Raw genomic sequence first — 19083 nt, forward strand, 5'->3', positions numbered from 1 at the left:
GCCTCTTTCCTACTCCTTCCCTCTCTTTTTTCCTTGTATTTATTTCTTCCCTGCCTCGTTCTAAAAATCAGAGCCTGCCAGTTGTCAACATAAGCACCTAGAACTGTGGCACTGATGTAGCAAAAATATCATAAATTATATGGCTATTGATTTTCTTCTCCTGGTGTCTTCATGGTCTACTCAATACCATTGCTTCTTCTAACTGCTAAAATACCATCCTCCTCCCAAAGAAAGCATTTAATACCTTGTATTTCCAGAACCCTGAGAAAACAATTTTGTCTATAATGGAAAAATTACACTCACTGCCATTTTTCTATTGGGTAAATAAAAACCTGTACACACCATGATTTGAAACTTTGGGGACCCTAAGCAATATCACATTTGGAATCACTTGATTTAAAAAAAAAAAAAAAAAAAAAAAGGACAAGCATAAAGTGCTTGTTTGTTAAGTCCTCTAAGTCCCAGACTAGATGTCCTGATTCTAAGTTGTATTCAGGTAATCTTGACAGCCTTGGTAACTGAGATAGAAGTATGTTTTCCTATCTTCCCAATGAGAATTCTTGATGGAAAACAGGATTCATGAGGTCTAAAGAGAATGTACAATTCTAAGAAGTATGTTTCATGTTTTGAAGAGACCTCTGCAATGATCAGCAAGTTTGAGCCAATTTAGTATAAAAAATTAGGACTCTGTGACAGAGGTTGACTTTTCACAGTCGACCTAGCATCACTCTACCCAGTGTCCCTGACTCACAGGAATGCCATGAAAAACTGACTGAAAAATTCTGCAGCTGATTCAGAGGACTCTGACACGGTATCTGGTCACTGTCTTCTACCGTCAAGGGCATAACAATTTAGAATCTGGATCCAGGACTTAGTGATAGTCATCAATAATGTAGACATTGTCTTCTGCTTGGATAGGCTTCAGAGCTGCATTTTTCAAAGCTCCAATGCGAGAATCTTTCAATGGAATCACACTGTAGAAAGAATAACATGAGTGAGAAAAAGAGAAGATCACTTCTCAAGTATGAGCAGCATATTTGTTCATTCAAGCCTGGGTATTTGCATTACTCACAGCCCCATTCAAACATCCTATGAAATGAATAGAAGCTTCCAGAATTGTGAATATGAAGTTACAGGAAATTATCTTTAATAAGGAGGTAGAAAGTCACACCTTTTGGTTTCAAAAATCTCACACTGGTCTCTTTCAAGACACTCGTGCAATAGAACACAAAAATTTATAGTCTAACAAGACAAATACCACACATCAAATTGAGGTATTAAACCAGGATGCACAGTCTCAAAGATGGCCAGGAAATGGTTTGGCTGGTGTTTTTCTACCCGAGGACTGTGACCCTTTAGAGATGTTATTTAGTGGTATGTATCCTGTATTTAAGATAAATACATATAAGTATACAAAACATCAGAGCATATCAGATGTAGCAAAATAGCATTGCTTCACCGAAGCATGTTCTAGATCACAGAGCCAAAAATCACGCCCTGCCTTAGCCAAAATTAGAAAGCCATGGGTTAGATGAGTTTTATAACATGAATGCTCACACATCAAGTGTACACAAAGGTCATTTGTGGGGTTTTGATATCAATGCTTTTTTAGAAGTTGTCTGTAGGCACTGTTTTTATAACCTAAGCCTGCCCAGAAATGATATGAAATGCAATGAATCTTCACTCAGCTCTGATTTTTAAACAGATTAGTCATACATGTGTGGAAACAGGTTAGGGGTCAGTAGCTCACAATGAGTTAACGTGATATAGCTGCCCCAAAATTAACATCATGAGGAAATACACCTTTTTGCTTTTGTTTTGTTTGCTTTTCTATATTATACAGAATCTTCTATAATAAATATTTTCTTTTCTAATTAGGTGATTAAAACTGAAATTTTAAAGAAGCAAACATTGAAAGAACAAAAATGAACTAAAAGGATGTGATCATTCATGGTTCTCTGTCTGTAGGGAGTACTTTTTTTTTTTTTTCCACTCTTGGAAGCTGACATCAAAAACTCCTAAAAGTCTGGTTTAGGACTCTAAGAGACCTGCTGTGTGATGTGACTTTGGATGTCACTTAACATCTCTAAACCTGTTTTCTAATTAGTAAACTGAGAATACTACTACTGCCTGTCTCACAGGTTTATTGCTGTGAAGGGCATGTCTCAATAATAAAATCCACCATCTATGGAACACTTGCAATATGCTGGAGATTATTCAAGGCGTATTTTGTGGACTGGCTCATGTGATTAACTCAGATATAGGAAAGATTGGGTACAAATATCCAATGAAAGAGAACTAAGAATAATGGATGGCAGTTAAAGAGGGACGAATTCAGAATCAAAGAAAGACTTGGCTTAAAGTCCAAGCTGGACCAGATGAAGCAGTTTATTTTGTTGGAAGTAGGTAGTGGTTTCCTACCTTTACAGATGCTTGGGAAAATGACCCCAGGGATGCATACAAAGATTTAATTTTTTATTGGGTGAAGGGGTAAATTTGCAAAAACTGTAAATTGAAATGCCTGTGAGGCCAGACAACTAATGCAAATGAACAGAGCAGGCTGGGTATGGAATAATAGGGGATGGTGGGAACCATGGGGAGCTGGAGGCATGTCCCTAGCCCTGCCCTTGTGGGTCTTCAGCCTGGAGGTGTCTTCCTCCAGATTTTTGCAGAGCTGGCTTCTCCTTCTTTGGGGCTCACTCACATAGCCTACTGCCCTGCTCCAGTACTCCCTGTGGTATTTCTCTGGAAGTTCTATAAGGGCCTGCTTATTCATTTATATGTTTTCTGTCTGTTCTGCTCATCTTTATGGAATAGAATAGAGACTCAATAGACATGCAATAAACAAAGCACTGAATGAAATCAAATAACAAACTAAACAACGCATTCAAATGATCCCTGAAACAATATCTGTGATTTAGTTCTCTTGCTCTAAGAGATAAGGTTTGAGGTGTTATTTCTGTAGCTGTTATGACACAATTCCAGAGAAATATAGAGATGCTTGGAAAAGGAAATGGCAACCCACTCCAGTATTCTTGCCTGGAGAATCCTAGGGAAGGAGGAGCCTGGTGGGCTGCCGTCTACAGGGTCGCACAGAGTAGGACACGACCGAAGTGACTTAGTAGCAGCAGCAGCAGTATAGAGATGCTAAAATCATCACTGAAAGATTGAACAGCAATGGAGGTGCTCTATATACTAGATTTTTCAGTATTCAGAGTATAAAATGGAGAACTTGGAAGGAAAAGAAGAGAGGGACAGATAAATTTTCCTTATGTTTACTAGAGTAAGAACATCAAAAGGCATTATTAACACAAATCATTTCAAACTTACCGCAGTAGCTCCACCTTGTTACCCAGGCAAAAATATCCTAAATTGAGGGGAAAATGAAGAGAAAATTAAACATGCAAGCCAAAGAGTTCATGAGATTTTTTTTCCAAACCAGTATATTATTATGATTATTACTTTAATATGAGCATAATCAGTATAGCTCTCAGAGTCTAAAAAAAATTAATTTTGAAGAAAGAATATTTTTAAAAAGAAGGAGAAAAACAATCAATCTGGACCCTAAACTGATAACTCCAGGGTACTTCTCTTGAATCTCTGGGAGCCAAGTAAGCCCTTTGGTATAGTGTATCTTGTGATTCGTAGGTTTAGTGTATTGACTTACATGCCCTAGCTTACTTTAATACCATTTTATTTCACTGAAAAAAACCACTCAATATTGCACTTCTCCCATAGATGACAGCTTTTACACACACATACACACACAGCTGGTGTTGGATGACTGTCGTGTGAAACCCTTTGTTCTCCTAGCTCTGAAATGATGTGCCCTCCTAATGTCTCTTCTGCTTCTTCTATTAAGTGGGCGTTATAAAACCATCAACAGTTTTACCCCCAATATGGATAACAATTTGTAATTGAGGGAATGGGAAAAGAACAAAATGGGAGGGAACAAATCTTACAGTGGCTTTTGACTTCCAAATCTCAACTTTACACAACCAGTGCTTATTTCTCCACATTTAATTTTGCCTATGGAAAATTTAAATATCATGTTTATGGAACAATAAATTTAAGATAAGTAAAAAATGTTTAAAAGAACAAGGTAAGAACCAAGGAAGTTATGTGAAACTGATATCTTATGGAATGTACAGCTACATGCATTTGGCGAAAGAATACTCCTGTGGGCTCAAGAATATTTCTGAATATTTCAGTCCTGAGGTGACTTACTTCTACTAATCCAGAAAACCACAAACATGACCAACAGTGCCAAAATAGTAACCGAGATTCCAATGTAGACTCCCTTGTTGGTGCTCATCCATGTTTCTTGTGCCAGCACCGCAACCTACAGAAACATCAGCAGATCAAACACAAAACAGAAAAATAAAACAATCTTGTTTGAGTTATAGAAGAAAACATTTCAGAAAATAATATACCCAGACACATTATGGTTTATTGGCCCCTGGCTAGTTCTGGATCATGAGGGGCAATACCAAATGATGTAGAGTTAAAGCCTTACGATGAAATTCTAAGACAACTCAAAATTCAAAGTATATTTGGGGGTGGTGGAAATGTTTACATTTTACTTGCGGTGGTATTTAGAGAAGGGTACAGATTTGTTAAAACTCAAACTGTATGCTTCAAATGAGTGTGCTTTATTATTATAATTTATACATATTATTTAAAAAATCTCTTATCATAAATAATCCTCTTATGATACTAATAAAAAACGATTTTGGTTCCTATGTAAGTTGCCATGGTGGTGCTACTTAAATGTGTTCAGTTCCTGAAACTGGCCATTAATTTAAACACTTTTTTGAACTAGAATTCAAGATTCTATGTCTTTATAAATGGGCATGAAAGCAGCTGCTCAGATTCATGGCTCTGCTTAACAATTAAAATGCTGTGCAATTGGGAAAAAAATTTCTAGTGTGAGAGATCATCACTTCCTAGAGTAAACCCAAAATATACCAGGCCATCATGCTTGCCTCCTTTACATAGCTTAATTCTAATTCTAAAGATGTCCCACCACGTAGGTATTTTAACAGAAAGGAAGTGAAAATCAGGAAAAAAGATTAACTCTCAAGTCTCCTCCTGCATAAGAGTTTAATCTCTGGAGTCAGAATCCCAGATTAACTTTTATTTAGTTGCTCTGTGACCCTAGCAAGTTATTTAGCCTCTCCAAACCTCTTTTTCTGTCAAAGGCAGATTAAATAGGGTTCTTGGGAAAGGTACTTCAGGTACCTCCTGATAAACACTCTGAGGAATACAGAGGGGGGTGACCTAGCCTCTTAGCTGTCCTTGCCTAAATGGAAAACAGTCAGTGCCTTGGGAGGGAAAAGCTGTGTTATCACCTTATTTGTGGGAGGGAAAGCAGTTAGATGGAACACAGGGTTACAGGAAGCAGTCTTTGCTTGCTTTTTAAAAAATATTATGTTACATAAAAACTGGAAGTTCATTTTAGATTGTGCAGCTCAGGATAAAGAAAGGAAAACAAAAATCAACCATAATTTCAATAGCCAGAAATAGTTACTATTACCATTTCTCATTACATACTCTTCTAGAATTTTATCTTTCTAGTACTTTTCTTAACAGACACAGTTACTGTATCCAATGTATACTACAGTATATACATCATTTTATTTTGTTTCTATAACCTATATCTAACAATTTTTTTTTCATTTTTGGCAATGTTACATGGCATATGGATCTTAGTTCCCTAATCAGCCATTGATCCTCTGCTTACTTCATCAGAGGCATGCTATCTGAAAATTTAGTTTTTTCATTTAACAATTGAGACTGTCTTCTCATGGTGTAAGTACACTGAAGTGACATTTTTAGTGGCAATAAATGGGCATGCTTAATTGATAAGTTATTAATCTCTTATTATTGAACATTTAGGTTGGTTATAACATTTTCATGATTATGAACAGCAGCAATGTATATCTTGTTTTATACATCTTTATGTATATGTTCATTTGCTCCTTAAGATGCAGCTCAAGAAGTTGACCTACTGGGTGGATATATATGCTGCTTGGTTTCAAGATACCTGGGAGACACCTTGATATCTTCATGGTCAAGACACAAAAAGCTCACAATTGTGCTGCCACCTATTGTGAACTTGCTTCTATATTGCTTACATTATATAGAAGAGATTAATAGCTGCTGAATATACCTATCCTGCAGGTAACTGAGGTCAAAAACAATCTTCTCATTCAGAGTGTTTGTTTCTTTTTTTAAACTAGCATAAGTCTGACTGACATGACATTTACATGGTGGCAGTTCTGCTATTTAACAAGCACAACAAGGCAGCCCATATCCATCAGATCAATCAGTACCCATATCATCAGGGTGATTAAAATCTTTCATATCACTCCTACGTGGTAGTGTTCTCATTGTCACTAAGTTATGCAACTAAGGCCATTTGACATCACATTAACCCCACTTTACTTGAACTTGAATTTCTCTTACAATGTCCATGCTTCAATTTCTCCCCACTTGCAATCAAGATTACTCTCATACCTGAAACTGTTCATGTTTTTTGCTTCTAAGAGTTATTTGCACATAGTGCAAGGAAAGTTTTTCAACCCAAAGGAGCCAAAAGTAAAAACTCACTGATAAATTCTAACTTACACAAAGATGAGGCTTTGATGAGTATCATGAGACTATAGTACCTTGGATTTTCCCAACCTAATTGTGGGAAAAGTGTAAGAACAAATTACAGAATCACAAAGTTGTTGAAGACCATAGGACCTTAATATGTCATCATATGGGGAGGATTATATATAGAAAGAATCAGCAGTGGCCTCAAAATTTCTCTATAGGAGGAAAATTGGAATGGAAAAGGATACTAGGGGGCCTGTGTTTAAGGAACGACACTTTCACTGACATAACATTTTTGGTGGGGATGGCCCCCATTCCACTACATCAATTCAAGTCATGTTATTTCTCTAACAATGATCCAAGTCTTTCTTGTTATGTAATGTTAAGTCACTATGCCTGAATTAATTCACTCTTTTTTTCTTAATTTCTGGTTGGGAGAAATTCTGTCTTGGGTGTATATGTGTGTCTAGAGTAAAATATCACTTTTCAGGTATTTCTAAAAAAGTAGTGCATCTATATAGACTTTTAAAATTAATTAAACCATCCCTATTTAAGAGTCAAATTCTTTTCCTCTATTTTTTAAATTAGAAAGAATCAATCTTTTGACTAGTCTGACAATAATAATCTCTAAATGTAACTTGATTCCAGAAGAGACATATAAGTGAATCAGGCTAATAAAATAGGAAGGAATATGCTTACAGTTTGATTGTTATGCCAATGGGGATCTGGAGACTGGGTCACAGTGCTATTTCCCTCTGCTCAAAAAGAAAGAAAATTAATAAGAATTACAAAAAGATATTGAACTGTCATGCAAACACCAAATATATTCACACTGCCTTCTGGTAATGAAGGGAAAGTTGAATAATCATATGGCCTAATGCTGTAGGCATCCCAAGAATAATACCAAGTTAATAACATTTGTTACTTTAAGTAGTAAGGTTGTATTTCTTAACCATTTTGTCATGGACCCTTTGAAAATGAACTCTTTTTTTTTCTCCCTATGGGGGGGGAAAATGCATGCTCACAGAAATTTACTGACAATTTAGACAAGACAGAGTGACTCATTCTCAGAACTAGGTTAAAAATTACCACTTACAGATAAATAATCAATATTTCCATTGCAGCTCAGAAACTTCCAATGAGTGCTCAGAGGTCATTACACATCCAAAGAGCAGAACCACTCTGTTCAAAATGAACATTACATTGGTTTTACATTCTAAATGTGAGTGAAATGCATTAAGATACCTCAAACAGGTGGCATCCAACTCCTACATTACATGCCAGTGTGCCCAGACACTGATCTAAGCGTGCTTTAGAAACTATGTTACAACACCCCCAAGGCCAGGGTACCTTATACTACCTAGACTCCCAACATAGAAGGATACCATGCCTTAAAGTTTTCAATGTCCAAATTTTAACAGTGTTTTGAAATATCTCTTTTGTCCCACAGAACATATACTGTTGGCCCTTCTCAGCAACTATAGGTCAAATACAGGACTCTCTCTTTACTGAGTATCTATTATATACAAGCATTTTACATCCTTATACCAACTTTCTTGATCCAAAATTTTAGATGAGGTGCTGAAATGGTTGAAGTTTCCAGCTCTACTAAAGGACAAGAGCCTCAGCTCATAACAACTGCACACGTTATGTTTCCATTCAGTGAAAATACTGCAGGTCTCAGAGATTCACATGCTACTGACAGAGCCATAAAACCATCATTTTCTAATGGTAGTAAAAATGAAGTAACCATACTCCCCCTAAGTTTCACACTTTACACTACTGTATCTACAAATTAAACATTCCGACACTGCTTCTTCAAGAGACAAAGACAGTGTCTAAGTCTAGTCTCTGTGTATGATTTATGTTATAACCTTAAATTGTTAAGCTATAGAATGAGTGATTTTGTAAAAAAAATAGCAAGGACTACAGTCAGATGAAACTTGACTTCAGTGCTGACATGTCACTTACCAATGTGACCTCGACCAATGTCCTTTACATACACATTACATATATATGCATGTAAATGTATGTATTTACATTTCCAGCTGGGGTAACCTTGAACTAAAGCTGTTGATAGTACCCATCTCATAAAGTTATCACTTTAGATGATGCATGTAAGGTGCTTAACACCATATTAAACAAGTATCAGGTATCACAATTATGTTGCTATATAACAATAGGAGCAATGGGCAAGGGACACCATGCAACGGATTTTCCAAATATCATGTCCTTCATTCCTTACAAACATGTAGTGAGGAATGAAACAACTCGCCCAAGGGCGTGCAGCTTGAAACTGCCATTGGCGGGCAGGGGAATTGGAAGCTGTTTGTCTCCAAAGTAGAACTAAATGTCCTCCTCAGTCTGGCAATGGCAAGAAATAAACCTGCCTTGAGAGAATTAAATGAGATAATGCACAACAATTTGCAGGCACATGCATCTGAAAAGGTAGGTGCAGTCCCTGCGAAAACCAAGATTCCTTCTGGACTAACATTCTTTGCTTTGTGAGGCTTTAACCCACTGAAGTATGACTCGAGCACTGTGAGGATTTGGCTAAAGGGCCTCAGAGATGCTGCCAAGACGGCAGCAGTCAGAGAAGTTGTGGGGACACAGCTGCTCCAATGTCTGTTCCATGCTGGCAAGTCTACTTGACCAGGTTTTAGTGACATATTTTAGAGAACAATTTCCCATTTTCTACTTTGTTCTTCCTCTTAGCCTAGAAGTGTGGGGTGCAGTTGCTCCAACTGCTCTTACCTGTATTTTTATCTGCTTTCTCTTTGCTTTTATGCCCAGAAACAACTCACACCAAGGATTCCACTTTCGAAACCAAATATCACTATTAGCTAATTTCAATTAAATTGGTCCCTCTCTGAGTCCTGCTGCATGTCCATTTTCAGTTAAGAGCTTCCTTGAATGATTGGCAAAGTAGGCTACCCTGGGTGTCTGCTACATGACGAATCAAACGCACATGTCTTACAAAGTCTGACCTTGTTGGCTGCTTCACAGGCACGTGGACAAATAACTGGTTCTGCATTACAAAGGGGTTCACATATGGCACTCTCCAAATAACCACCATGGGTAACAGAGTTAGCTGAGAAAGATGACAATTCAATATCATATTTCTCCATTACGGGAAAAACAAACTAATCTTACATCTCAAAAGAATATGGACTTCCAAAACTAGGGAGAACTGGGAGTCTTTTGGAGTGGAATAGCACAATCCTCGGAGAAGGCGATGGCACCCCACTCCAGTACTCTTGCCTGGAAAATCCCATAGATGGAGGAGCCTGGTAGGCTGCAGTCCATGCCGTCGCTAAGAGTCAGACACGACTGAGCCACTCACTTTCACTTTTCACTTTCATGCTTTGGAGACGGAAATGGCAATCCATTCCAATGTTATTGCCTGCAGAATCCCAGGGACGAGGGAGCCCGGTGGGCTGCCATCTATGGGGTCGCACAGAGTCGGACACGACTGAAGCAACTTAGCAGCAAAGGCAGCAGCAACACAATCCTAGTGGGCCGTGCCTTTTTGGTTCTGGTGAACATGTTCTCAACCCAACTCAAAGTGTCCATGTGAAATGAAAGCTCAACAAGGCAGCAGGGGAGCCTCCTGGCTCTGTGTAGTTTCTGGCGCTTAGAGGTGACCAGTTTGGTCTGGACCAGTTTGGATTTAACTGTTTTAAGGCTCTGTCCAGGGAAGTATGCCTAGAAATAAGTTTAAAGACCAGGCTGATTCATTTTATTTAGAAAAATGTGGATACGCATGTGGATGATCCCAAATCATACTACCTGCCTATGTCACTCAAATGTACGTATTTCTGAAATTCCAAGTAACATTCATAGTTGCCATTCTATCACTTACCTTATAACTGTGTCCCCAGATCTTTATCTCAAATAACGCTTGTAAGAATAAGTAATATTTCCTCCATTTGCCAAAGGATAAAAACAGATTCAAAGAGGGTAATAAGACATTTGTTCAAGTTGCATAGCTGAGTGGATAGCCATTGTTGGCATTCAAGTCATGCTTGTCTTTTTTCAGAATATGTGCTCTGAACAATGTGCTAATATTTATCAAAATTTGAATGCTCCCAGGTGTTCAGGAAAGAAACTGAAGTTACCTGTTGAACAAGAGTGCCATGGTGAGCTGGTTATGTTTGTTTCATACAGGGTAGCAGGCTGGGTTTCTGCTGTCTGAGTTGGAGAAGATAAAGAAGCTATAGGAATAACAAGAATGGAAAAATAGTGTTCAATTAGTGGAGGAAAGTTTACACCCCCAGCAGAAAGAACAAACAAAACTAAATCAGAAATTACCCTTTGACTCTTTCTTAGAAATGTATTAACAGATGTCCTTGAGGTATGGGCATCTTACCCTGCTATGTAGGCATTTCATTGTCATGAACCAATCTGATTTAGATAATGATCTGAGAGCCTAACAACAGAATTATTCCACTTTTTACACTTCTTTTGTTGTTCAGTTGCTAAGTCGTGTCCAACTCTTTCCAGCCCCATGACTGCAGCATGCCATGCTTCCCTGTCCTTCTCTGTCTCCTGGAGTTTGCTCAAACTCATGTCCATTGAGTCAGCAATACTGTCTACCCATCTCATTCTCTGCCACCCTCTTCTCCATTTGCCTTCAATCTTTCCCAGCATCAGGGTCTTTTCTAGTGAGTCAGCTGTTTGCATAAGGTGGGCAAAGTATTGGAGCTTCAGCTTTAGCATCAGTCCTGGGGTGGTCATAAGAATTAAGGGGCTTAATACTTATAAAGCAGTTAGCATGTTTCCTGACACAGCAAACAGAGAAAGCATTAGCTTCACTGAAATCTTATCCTCAAGTGTTGGGTTAGGCTTCAAACTGGATTAAATGGTCTCTATTCAGAGTTCCTTGTAAGATAGACTCTCATTTACTTGGCCCTGTTCTGGCACCCTTATTTTTTCCTCATAATTCTGTGTTAAACTGGCTGAATGCACCATCCTTCTTAGATGTCCATGACCAGTGGTCTGGCTTTCTTTTTTTTTTTTCTATTAATGATTGCTTTGACAATCTGATAAAAACCATAGGTCCCTCTCATTCTGAAAATGCTTAAAGATACAAAAGATGAATATAAGAGGGTTTGGAAACCTGTTAAGAATCCCTACCCTAAATTGTACATCTGCCTTAACACAGTGCCCTGGATGGTGCATATCCTAAAACTTCTGCACTTAGAAGTACTTTTGCTTACCTGGCTGGAGGTCCTTTGTGGGTGCTGGCATTGGAAGAGCAGAAGTAGAGGACCTCTCTGTCACTGGAGCAGTGGGGACTGTCATGGTTGGAGTACTGGTGATGATTGTTGCTGGCACAGCAGTGGTGGTGGTTGTTGGAGCAGTGGTGACCATCGTGGTTGGAGCAGGGGTGACCATCGTGGTTGGAGTAGTGGTGGTGGTGGTTGTTGGACTTGTGGTTGTTCTTGTTTGGGGGGTAGTAGAGGTTGTTATTGTAATAGTGGTAGTCATTGTTGGAGTAGTAGTAATGGTTGTCTTTCTAGTAGTGGTGGTTGTTCTTGGAGTAGTGGTGGTGGTGGTAGTGGTTCTTGGAGTAGTGGTGGCAGTAGTCTTTCTTGTAGTGGTTGTTCTCAGAGTAGTGGTGGGAGTTGTCCTTCTTGTAGTGGTGGTTGTTGGAGTAGTGGTGGGAGTTGTCCTTCTTGTAGTGGTGGTTGTTCTCCGAGTAGTGGTGGGAGTTGTCCTTCTTGTAGTGGTGGTTGTTGGAGTAGTGGTGGTGGTTGTTGTTGTAGTAGTAGTGGTGGTGGTGGTCGTTGTTGTAGGTGGAGCTAGAAATCAACATGAAAGCAGGGATTCATCAAGCAGCAGGAAACAAGAGACTCGTGCTGGGCCTGTGCACCAACACAACCAAGGAGACTGTCCCTGGCAGAACTCAGCACTCATCTCCCATGAACTCCAAGTTCTTGTCATTGGTCAACTAGAATCTGTGACTGAGGAGGGAGTGAACACGTGGTCACAACAAGGCAACAGTGGCATTTAAAGGATGATATTTCAGGAGGTGTTGCTATTAAAAAATGACACATGGGATTTGTGTTGAAGCACTTTGTAAAGACTAGTCATACATATCAGATTCACATATCTTCATAAACATCTGTGAGGGAGGGAAAAGTGTCTAGAGCCTGAAGCTGTCTTTGTCCTTTCAGCAGTACATGACTAGAACCCAAATACTAGTTCCCAAGAATCAGAATATTGACCAAATAAATAGCATTTGCTTCTGTCACTTCTAAGGGTACCCTCCCAACATATCTGCATCCTAAATGTGGATTAATTCACATCATTAACATACGCTGGATAACACAGATGCCATATGCCACCTGGGAAGCCCTGAAAACAGTCATAGATTGTATATACATGAATGGATGGGGCTGTGTTCTAATAAACCTTTATTCATTAAAAAAAAAAAAAAGAAAAACTGTTGGTGAGCTTCTTTTATAATCTGATCTGGTCCTATGGCTACAGTTTGCTGACCTGGGTCTAACAGTGTAATTAAAGATGCTGAAGAACAGTGCAGACCCAATCCCCTCCCTTCAGTTTGAAATGAAACCTAAGAAAAAGAGGAAGCAAGAAAAACATCTGATCAAAGGAGTATAGCAATGAGGCAATTTCATCAGCTTGTTCCACTAATGCGTCTTGCTCAGGAGTAAATATTTCCTAGGGAAGAAGCTAGGACACTAAGCCTAGGAAAAGCTGCTGAGGAAGAGCCCTAAGAGAGATTGAAAGTAAGCTCATTCTGTGAAAAGTTCAAGAAAACTTAAGTAAAGTATCATGTTGGAGGCAGAGAGTCACTTTGGCTGTTATGAACCTGTTTCCCACTGGACAGCAGTGGCTTTACAAATATTCATCTATTAAAGAATTTATAAGCACTATAAATGTCCCCTATTCATTTCTTTCTTCCTCCAGACCAATCATATAATTTCACAACTCCAAAAATAATCTCTTCTCCACACACAGCCTCATGCCACATGTGTATAGCTCCAGCATCTTTTGGCTTTCTTAAATTACCTCCTAGATGTTTTCCCAGAGTCAGCTATTTTCTGCATCAGAATTGACCTGATTTTACTTGCCTTCATCAAATAAGCTAAGTGCCCTTGAGGAAATTAGGAAAAATTATGAAATTGAAATATCAAGTTCATTTAAACTAAAAAAAGAGACCTAGCTTATAAAGGCTCTGAATATTGGGTTCTGTTTTCATTAGAAACTTTAGTGGGAGAATACTTACTATGAAAGAGCACCAGAAGCCAGGAAATCCTTTAGAACCTGCTCCTTTCACCAAGTGGTAAGAAAAATTAAAATGCCTACATCAAGATAGAAACACATAAACTTCCTAGACTTTTGGATTTCACAAAATTCTTAAAAAACAAAAGTGAACAGTTATTGAGATGAAACTGTTCTAATATTGCAATAAGGTGATTTTAATTATTTTTTCTCTTTTTTTGTTATAATTGTTCTATTTTATTATTAGTTATTCTTAATCTCTTACTGTGCCTAATTTCTAAGTTAAAATTTATCATTGGTATATAAGCAAAGAGTCATACATGACTGAGCAACTGAACTGATAAGCATAGGAAAAAAATATGTATAGGGTTTAGTACTATGTGCAGTTTCAGCTATCCACTGGAGGAGACATTCTTGGAATCAACCCCCGTGGAAATAAAGGCAAAAATAAACAAATGGGACCTAATTAAAATTAAAAGCTTCTGCACTACAAAGGAAATTATAAGCAAGGTGAAAAGACAGCCTTCAGAATGGGAGAAAATAATAGCAAACAAAGCAACTGACAAAGAATTAACCTCAAAAATATACAAGCAACTCCTGCAGCTCAATTCCTGAAAAAATAAACGACCCAATCAAAAAATGGGCCAAAGAACTAAAAAAACATTTCTCCAAAGAGGACATACAGATGGCTAACATACACATGAAAAGATGATCAACATCACTCATTATCAGAGAAATGCACATCAAAACCACAATAGGGTACCATTTCACACCAGTCAGAATGGCTGCTATCCAAAAGTCTTCAAGCAATAAATGCTGGAGAGGGTGTGGAGAAAAGGGAACCCTGTTACACTGTTGGTGGAAATGCAAACTAGTACAGTCACTATGGAGGACAGTGTGAAGATTCCTTAAAAAACTGGAAATAGAACTGCCATATGACCCAGCAACCCCACTGCTGGGCATACACACTGAGGAAACCAGAATTGAAAGAGACACATGTACCCCAATATTCATTGCACCACTGTTTATAATAGCCAGAACATGGGAGAAACCTAGATGTCTACCAGCAGTCAAATGGATAAGAAAGCGATTTTAATTTTTAAACAAGCAATTTAGTGATATGATGTGAGTAAAAGTGAAAGCCACTCAGTTGTGTCCAACTCTTTGCGACGCCATGGACTATAGAGTCCATGGGATTCTCCAGGCCATAATACTGGACAGGGTAGCCATTCCCTTCTCCAGGGGATCTTCCCAACTCACGGATCAAACCCAGGTCTCCTGCATCGCAGGCTGATTCTTTACCAGCTGAGCCATGATATGGTGTGAATTGTGCTTCAAAAAATCCAAGGGTAGAGGGAGGGGATGAAACTATATAGACTCTTTCAATGTATATGCAACAAAATTGAGTTGACAGTTGTCTAAACCAAATAATACATCTATTTGACAGGACCTTATATTACCTGTTTTATATGTGTGAAACTCTCTCTGAGTCTTAAAATGTTAAGAAAGAACATTTGAAAATTCTCCGAAGAAATGACCTCAGAGAAAAGGTCAGATTTTCAAGAAGAAGAAATTCAGCTCCATAAAAATATCATTATATCTCAGTGTGGAACAGTGAATGCTTTTCATGACCCAACTAGTATTCCTGAAGCACTGCTTCAGGAGACAGTTTGCTGACTGGGAAGATCCTCTAGCCTATGGTCTTGAATCAAGGTTAGTCTTAACACTTCACTCTACACAAATACAAGGTATTCAGTTGAAGAGTTATTAGAAAACAAGATCATAGGAAAGTTTTCTTTCTCTACTAAAGGAAAAGAAAGTTAGCATCAAACAGAAAACTCTTATTTCTGGGAACCCACAGGAAGTGATCAAAGAAGTAGGAAGATAAGCTCACCTGGATTGACCTTCAACTCTAGGGTGGTTTTTATGTCATTGAACCACCCTCTCACCTCAATTCGGCAACAATACAAGCCAGTGTCAGACACGGCAGCATTGTTTATGGTTAAAGACACATCCCTTCCAGGAATATTGCCATATAGCTGATAACGTCCATCGCTCCGATAGGTGACTCTGTATCCATCAGTCCAGATGATGTTAGTTCCGCAATCGAACCAAGGACATGACCCTCGGCCCCAACACATGCTTGTGACTTCTCCATTATAGTAGCAGGGTAGAGTGACACTCCGACCCGCCACTCCAGTCACTCGACGGTAAGCGGTTACACCAGCTGTAAATAAAGAGAAACCAGAGCATGAGGTCTCAAAATTTTAACTTTAATTTTATTTTCATTTTATTCTTTATATAGCTTATGCTGTTTGAAATTATCTAACCATATCTTGAGTTGGTAAATATATGCATTTTTCTTATAAACATATTCTTTAGTAGTATTATTATTAATCAGATATACTTTAGAATGAAACATCATATAAACGTCTTTTTGTATTCAGGATTACCTCCCAATAGGACAGATTTATGAGAGAAAGTATCAGGATAAAGGGTAGAAATATGTTCAGTCTTTTGGTGAAAATGATTCAAATTCCTCTCCAAAAGGTTTGAAACAAATGACACTCCAGCAATGCATCAGTGTGTGTGCATTTTATCCTGTGTTTGACAGGTATCTGCTTGCTGCTGCTGCTAAGTCAACTTCAGTCGTGTCCGACTCTGTGCGACCCCATAGACAGCAGCTATTTCCTTCTCCAATGCATGAAAGTGAAAAGTGAAAGGGAAGTGACTCAGTCGTGTTTGACTCTTGGCGACCCCATGGACTGCAGCCTACCAGGCTCCTCCGTCCATGGGATTTTCCAGGCAAGAGTACTGGAGTGGGGTGCCATTGCCTTCTCCAGGTATCAGCTTACTAAATGTTAATACATACAGGTAGCTATTCCTCTCCCTTAGATTCAATCACTGTCTCAGTTGAAATCTGATTTTAAAACTGTGTTGCATTTAAAATTTTGATTTTCAATTTTATTGCAATTTTCTAAATGGCTATGCAAAAAATTTTACCTCACAAATCTTCCCTAAGTTAAAGAAAAAACAGCTAATATCCTACTTACAGCATCATTGGCTAGAAGGCAGAAGCCGAGTAAACTCTTTAGAAATCAGTTTTCAGTAAAAAAGGGTTTATAATACTCTCAGAAGGAACTGAGGCTTATAATGGGCTTTGTTGTTTTTGTTTAGTTGCTTAGTTGTATCGGACTCTTTGCCACCCCACGGACTGTAGCCCACCAGACTCCTCTGTTCATAAATTTCCCAGGCAAGAATTCTGGAGTGGGTTGCCATTTCCTTCTCCAGAGGATCTTCCCGACTCTGGAATCAAACCCATGTCTCCTGCATTGGTAGGGGGATTCTTTACCACTGAGCCACCTGGGAAGCCCATCATGGGATTTAGGATCGATTGAAAAAAAATCAAGCAGGGATCCCTTCTTGTGAATTGATGACTGTCCTGCAATGGAGCACTGTCCAGTTAGCCAGGTGAAACCAAAAAATTGGACAATATTCAATCAAATATTAAACTTTACCTCTTAAAAACAAACAGGCAGGAAAACTCTCTCCTGCAGCAGTGGTTTAAAAAACTGTATTGCCAAATGAAGTCTGAGTGGTCCTTAAAAAAAATCTGAGATTCAACAACCAGTCATAGTTAGAACTGGGCTGTAAGTCAAGGAAATGCTCTGGGAATAAAACACTCATTGTTATATAAAATAAGTCTAGTTTTTATTACCAGAATTCTGATTATATTTAATTTTGCTTAATATAATTTTTGAATTATAAAGGTAATTTATGCTGTTTATACAAACTGTTACAGAATATAATTTAAAAATGTACTTTTCCTCATATTCCTACCTCTAGAGATTTTTTTTTAATTTAGGTTTATGTCTATTCCTAAAAATTTCTCCTATCTCATAGAATGTTAAAATGAGATAAATTAAATAATTTTGTTTATTAAAAATTAAATTTTTTGTTTATTGATTTAAAAAGAAATTTTGGCCAAATGGCACCGCATGTGGGATCCTAGTTCCCCAAACAGGGATAGAACTCGTGCTTACTGCTTTGAAAACAAAAAGTTTTAACCATTGGAAAACCAGTGAAGTTAAAATATTTTCTTCTTAAAAGAAACAGTTAGGCATGGTTAAAAAAATCAAAAAGTACAAAATGGTACAATAAAGGACTTGTCTCCTTCCCACCCATTCCCATTTCTTCTTCCCACCCTCGTCCACGGTTACTCTTTCTTACATACACTTGAGTAGTTCATGCGTACACGACCATCACCTACTATTTTTTTTTAACTTAAACACAAGTGGCAGCATAAGCTGTTCTGTACTGTAGCATGCCTTATTCACCAACCCATAGATTTTTTAATCCTTAGAATTTAAGCAATTCCTTTGGCTTAAGTTTTCAGCTTGGTTCTTTGCTCACTAGTTGATCCCATTACCTTTGACAAAGTGCCCCTCCATCACGACCACACACACCCTACACACCCCCTATATCCTTGGGGTTCCAAAGTACAAACCACCTATTCACTTACCTGGCAGGAGTAGGAGGCCCAGGATGGCTACCCAAGGATGCATGATGCTATTGGCCTGAAGGAAAGAGAAAGCAGACTGCTTGGTGTGGCCTTCAATCAGATGGTATCAGAACAAGTCTTAATTCTCAGATTGCAACTTCTCACAGAAGCCTGCCTGCTGGAAGCAAGAGCACACTTAACAAAGGCTTCAGCTCTCTGTCTGCTCCAGGTGACTGAGAGCTCTGCCCCTTCCAACATACAGGCAAAGCTGTCCTCTGAAACAGTCCCTACTTACCCAGCTCCTTTCCTACACATAGAGTCCAAACAGAGAAGAAAAGGGAGCAAACGTGAAGGAAATGAGAGGAAGGCTTAGCAGGGAATGCCAGCTCAAAGACCAGACTTCCCACGGCAAAGGTACACTTATCCTTAGCCTTGAAGATGAGTCACCTGGCTTTCTGGCAAGAGGAGGGTACTTCTTCCCTTGTGGTCACAATGGCGAGTCCCCAGCCTTAGTCAAATTATCAAATGTCCACTGAGCTAAGAACTGAGAGCTGTGAGTTTCACTTATGGCTCAGGAGACTGCCTCTCAGATAGCTCTGAGGAACCACGCCCAAGACAGGTGGAGAGATAAGCTTATATGTGATATTGGAGAAGTACAATCAAACATCTCAGTAGAAGGTCCCCACTAGGTACAAGAAACGAATACCTCAATTAATGCCTTTGGCATTTTT

General features: G+C 38.6%; 1 protein-coding gene across 1 annotated transcript; it reads right to left on the minus strand.

The window, feature by feature from the left end:
* Nucleotides 1–871: 871 nt before the first annotated feature.
* LOC128051592 (hepatitis A virus cellular receptor 1-like) lies at nt 872–18416 on the minus strand. The gene is made up of 8 exons (XM_052644220.1): nt 18374–18416; nt 15746–16078; nt 11820–12404; nt 10719–10814; nt 7300–7355; nt 4228–4342; nt 3331–3367; nt 872–974 (listed from the first exon to the last, which is right to left on the minus strand). Exons 1-8 carry the CDS (start codon nt 18414–18416, stop codon nt 872–874), a joined length of 1368 nt encoding a protein of 455 aa, XP_052500180.1.
* Between the last annotated feature and the right edge of the window lie 667 nt (nt 18417–19083).

Source organism: Budorcas taxicolor, chromosome 7 (assembly GCF_023091745.1).
Source record: "Budorcas taxicolor isolate Tak-1 chromosome 7, Takin1.1, whole genome shotgun sequence".
Lineage (NCBI taxonomy): Eukaryota > Metazoa > Chordata > Mammalia > Artiodactyla > Bovidae > Budorcas > Budorcas taxicolor.

Bases quoted from the DNA above. Each gene is read 5' to 3' on its own strand.
- LOC128051592 (XM_052644220.1), bottom strand. From the start codon at position 18,416: ATGCATCCTTGGGTAGCCATCCTGGGCCTCCTACTCCTGCCAG. The intron at 16,079-18,373 runs GTAAGTGAATAG...CTTTATTTACAG, and splicing joins GGGCCTCCTACTCCTGCCAG to CTGGTGTAACCGCTTACCGT. The intron at 10,815-11,819 runs GTAAGCAAAAGT...TTATTCCTATAG, and splicing joins CACAAAGGACCTCCAGCCAG to CTTCTTTATCTTCTCCAACT.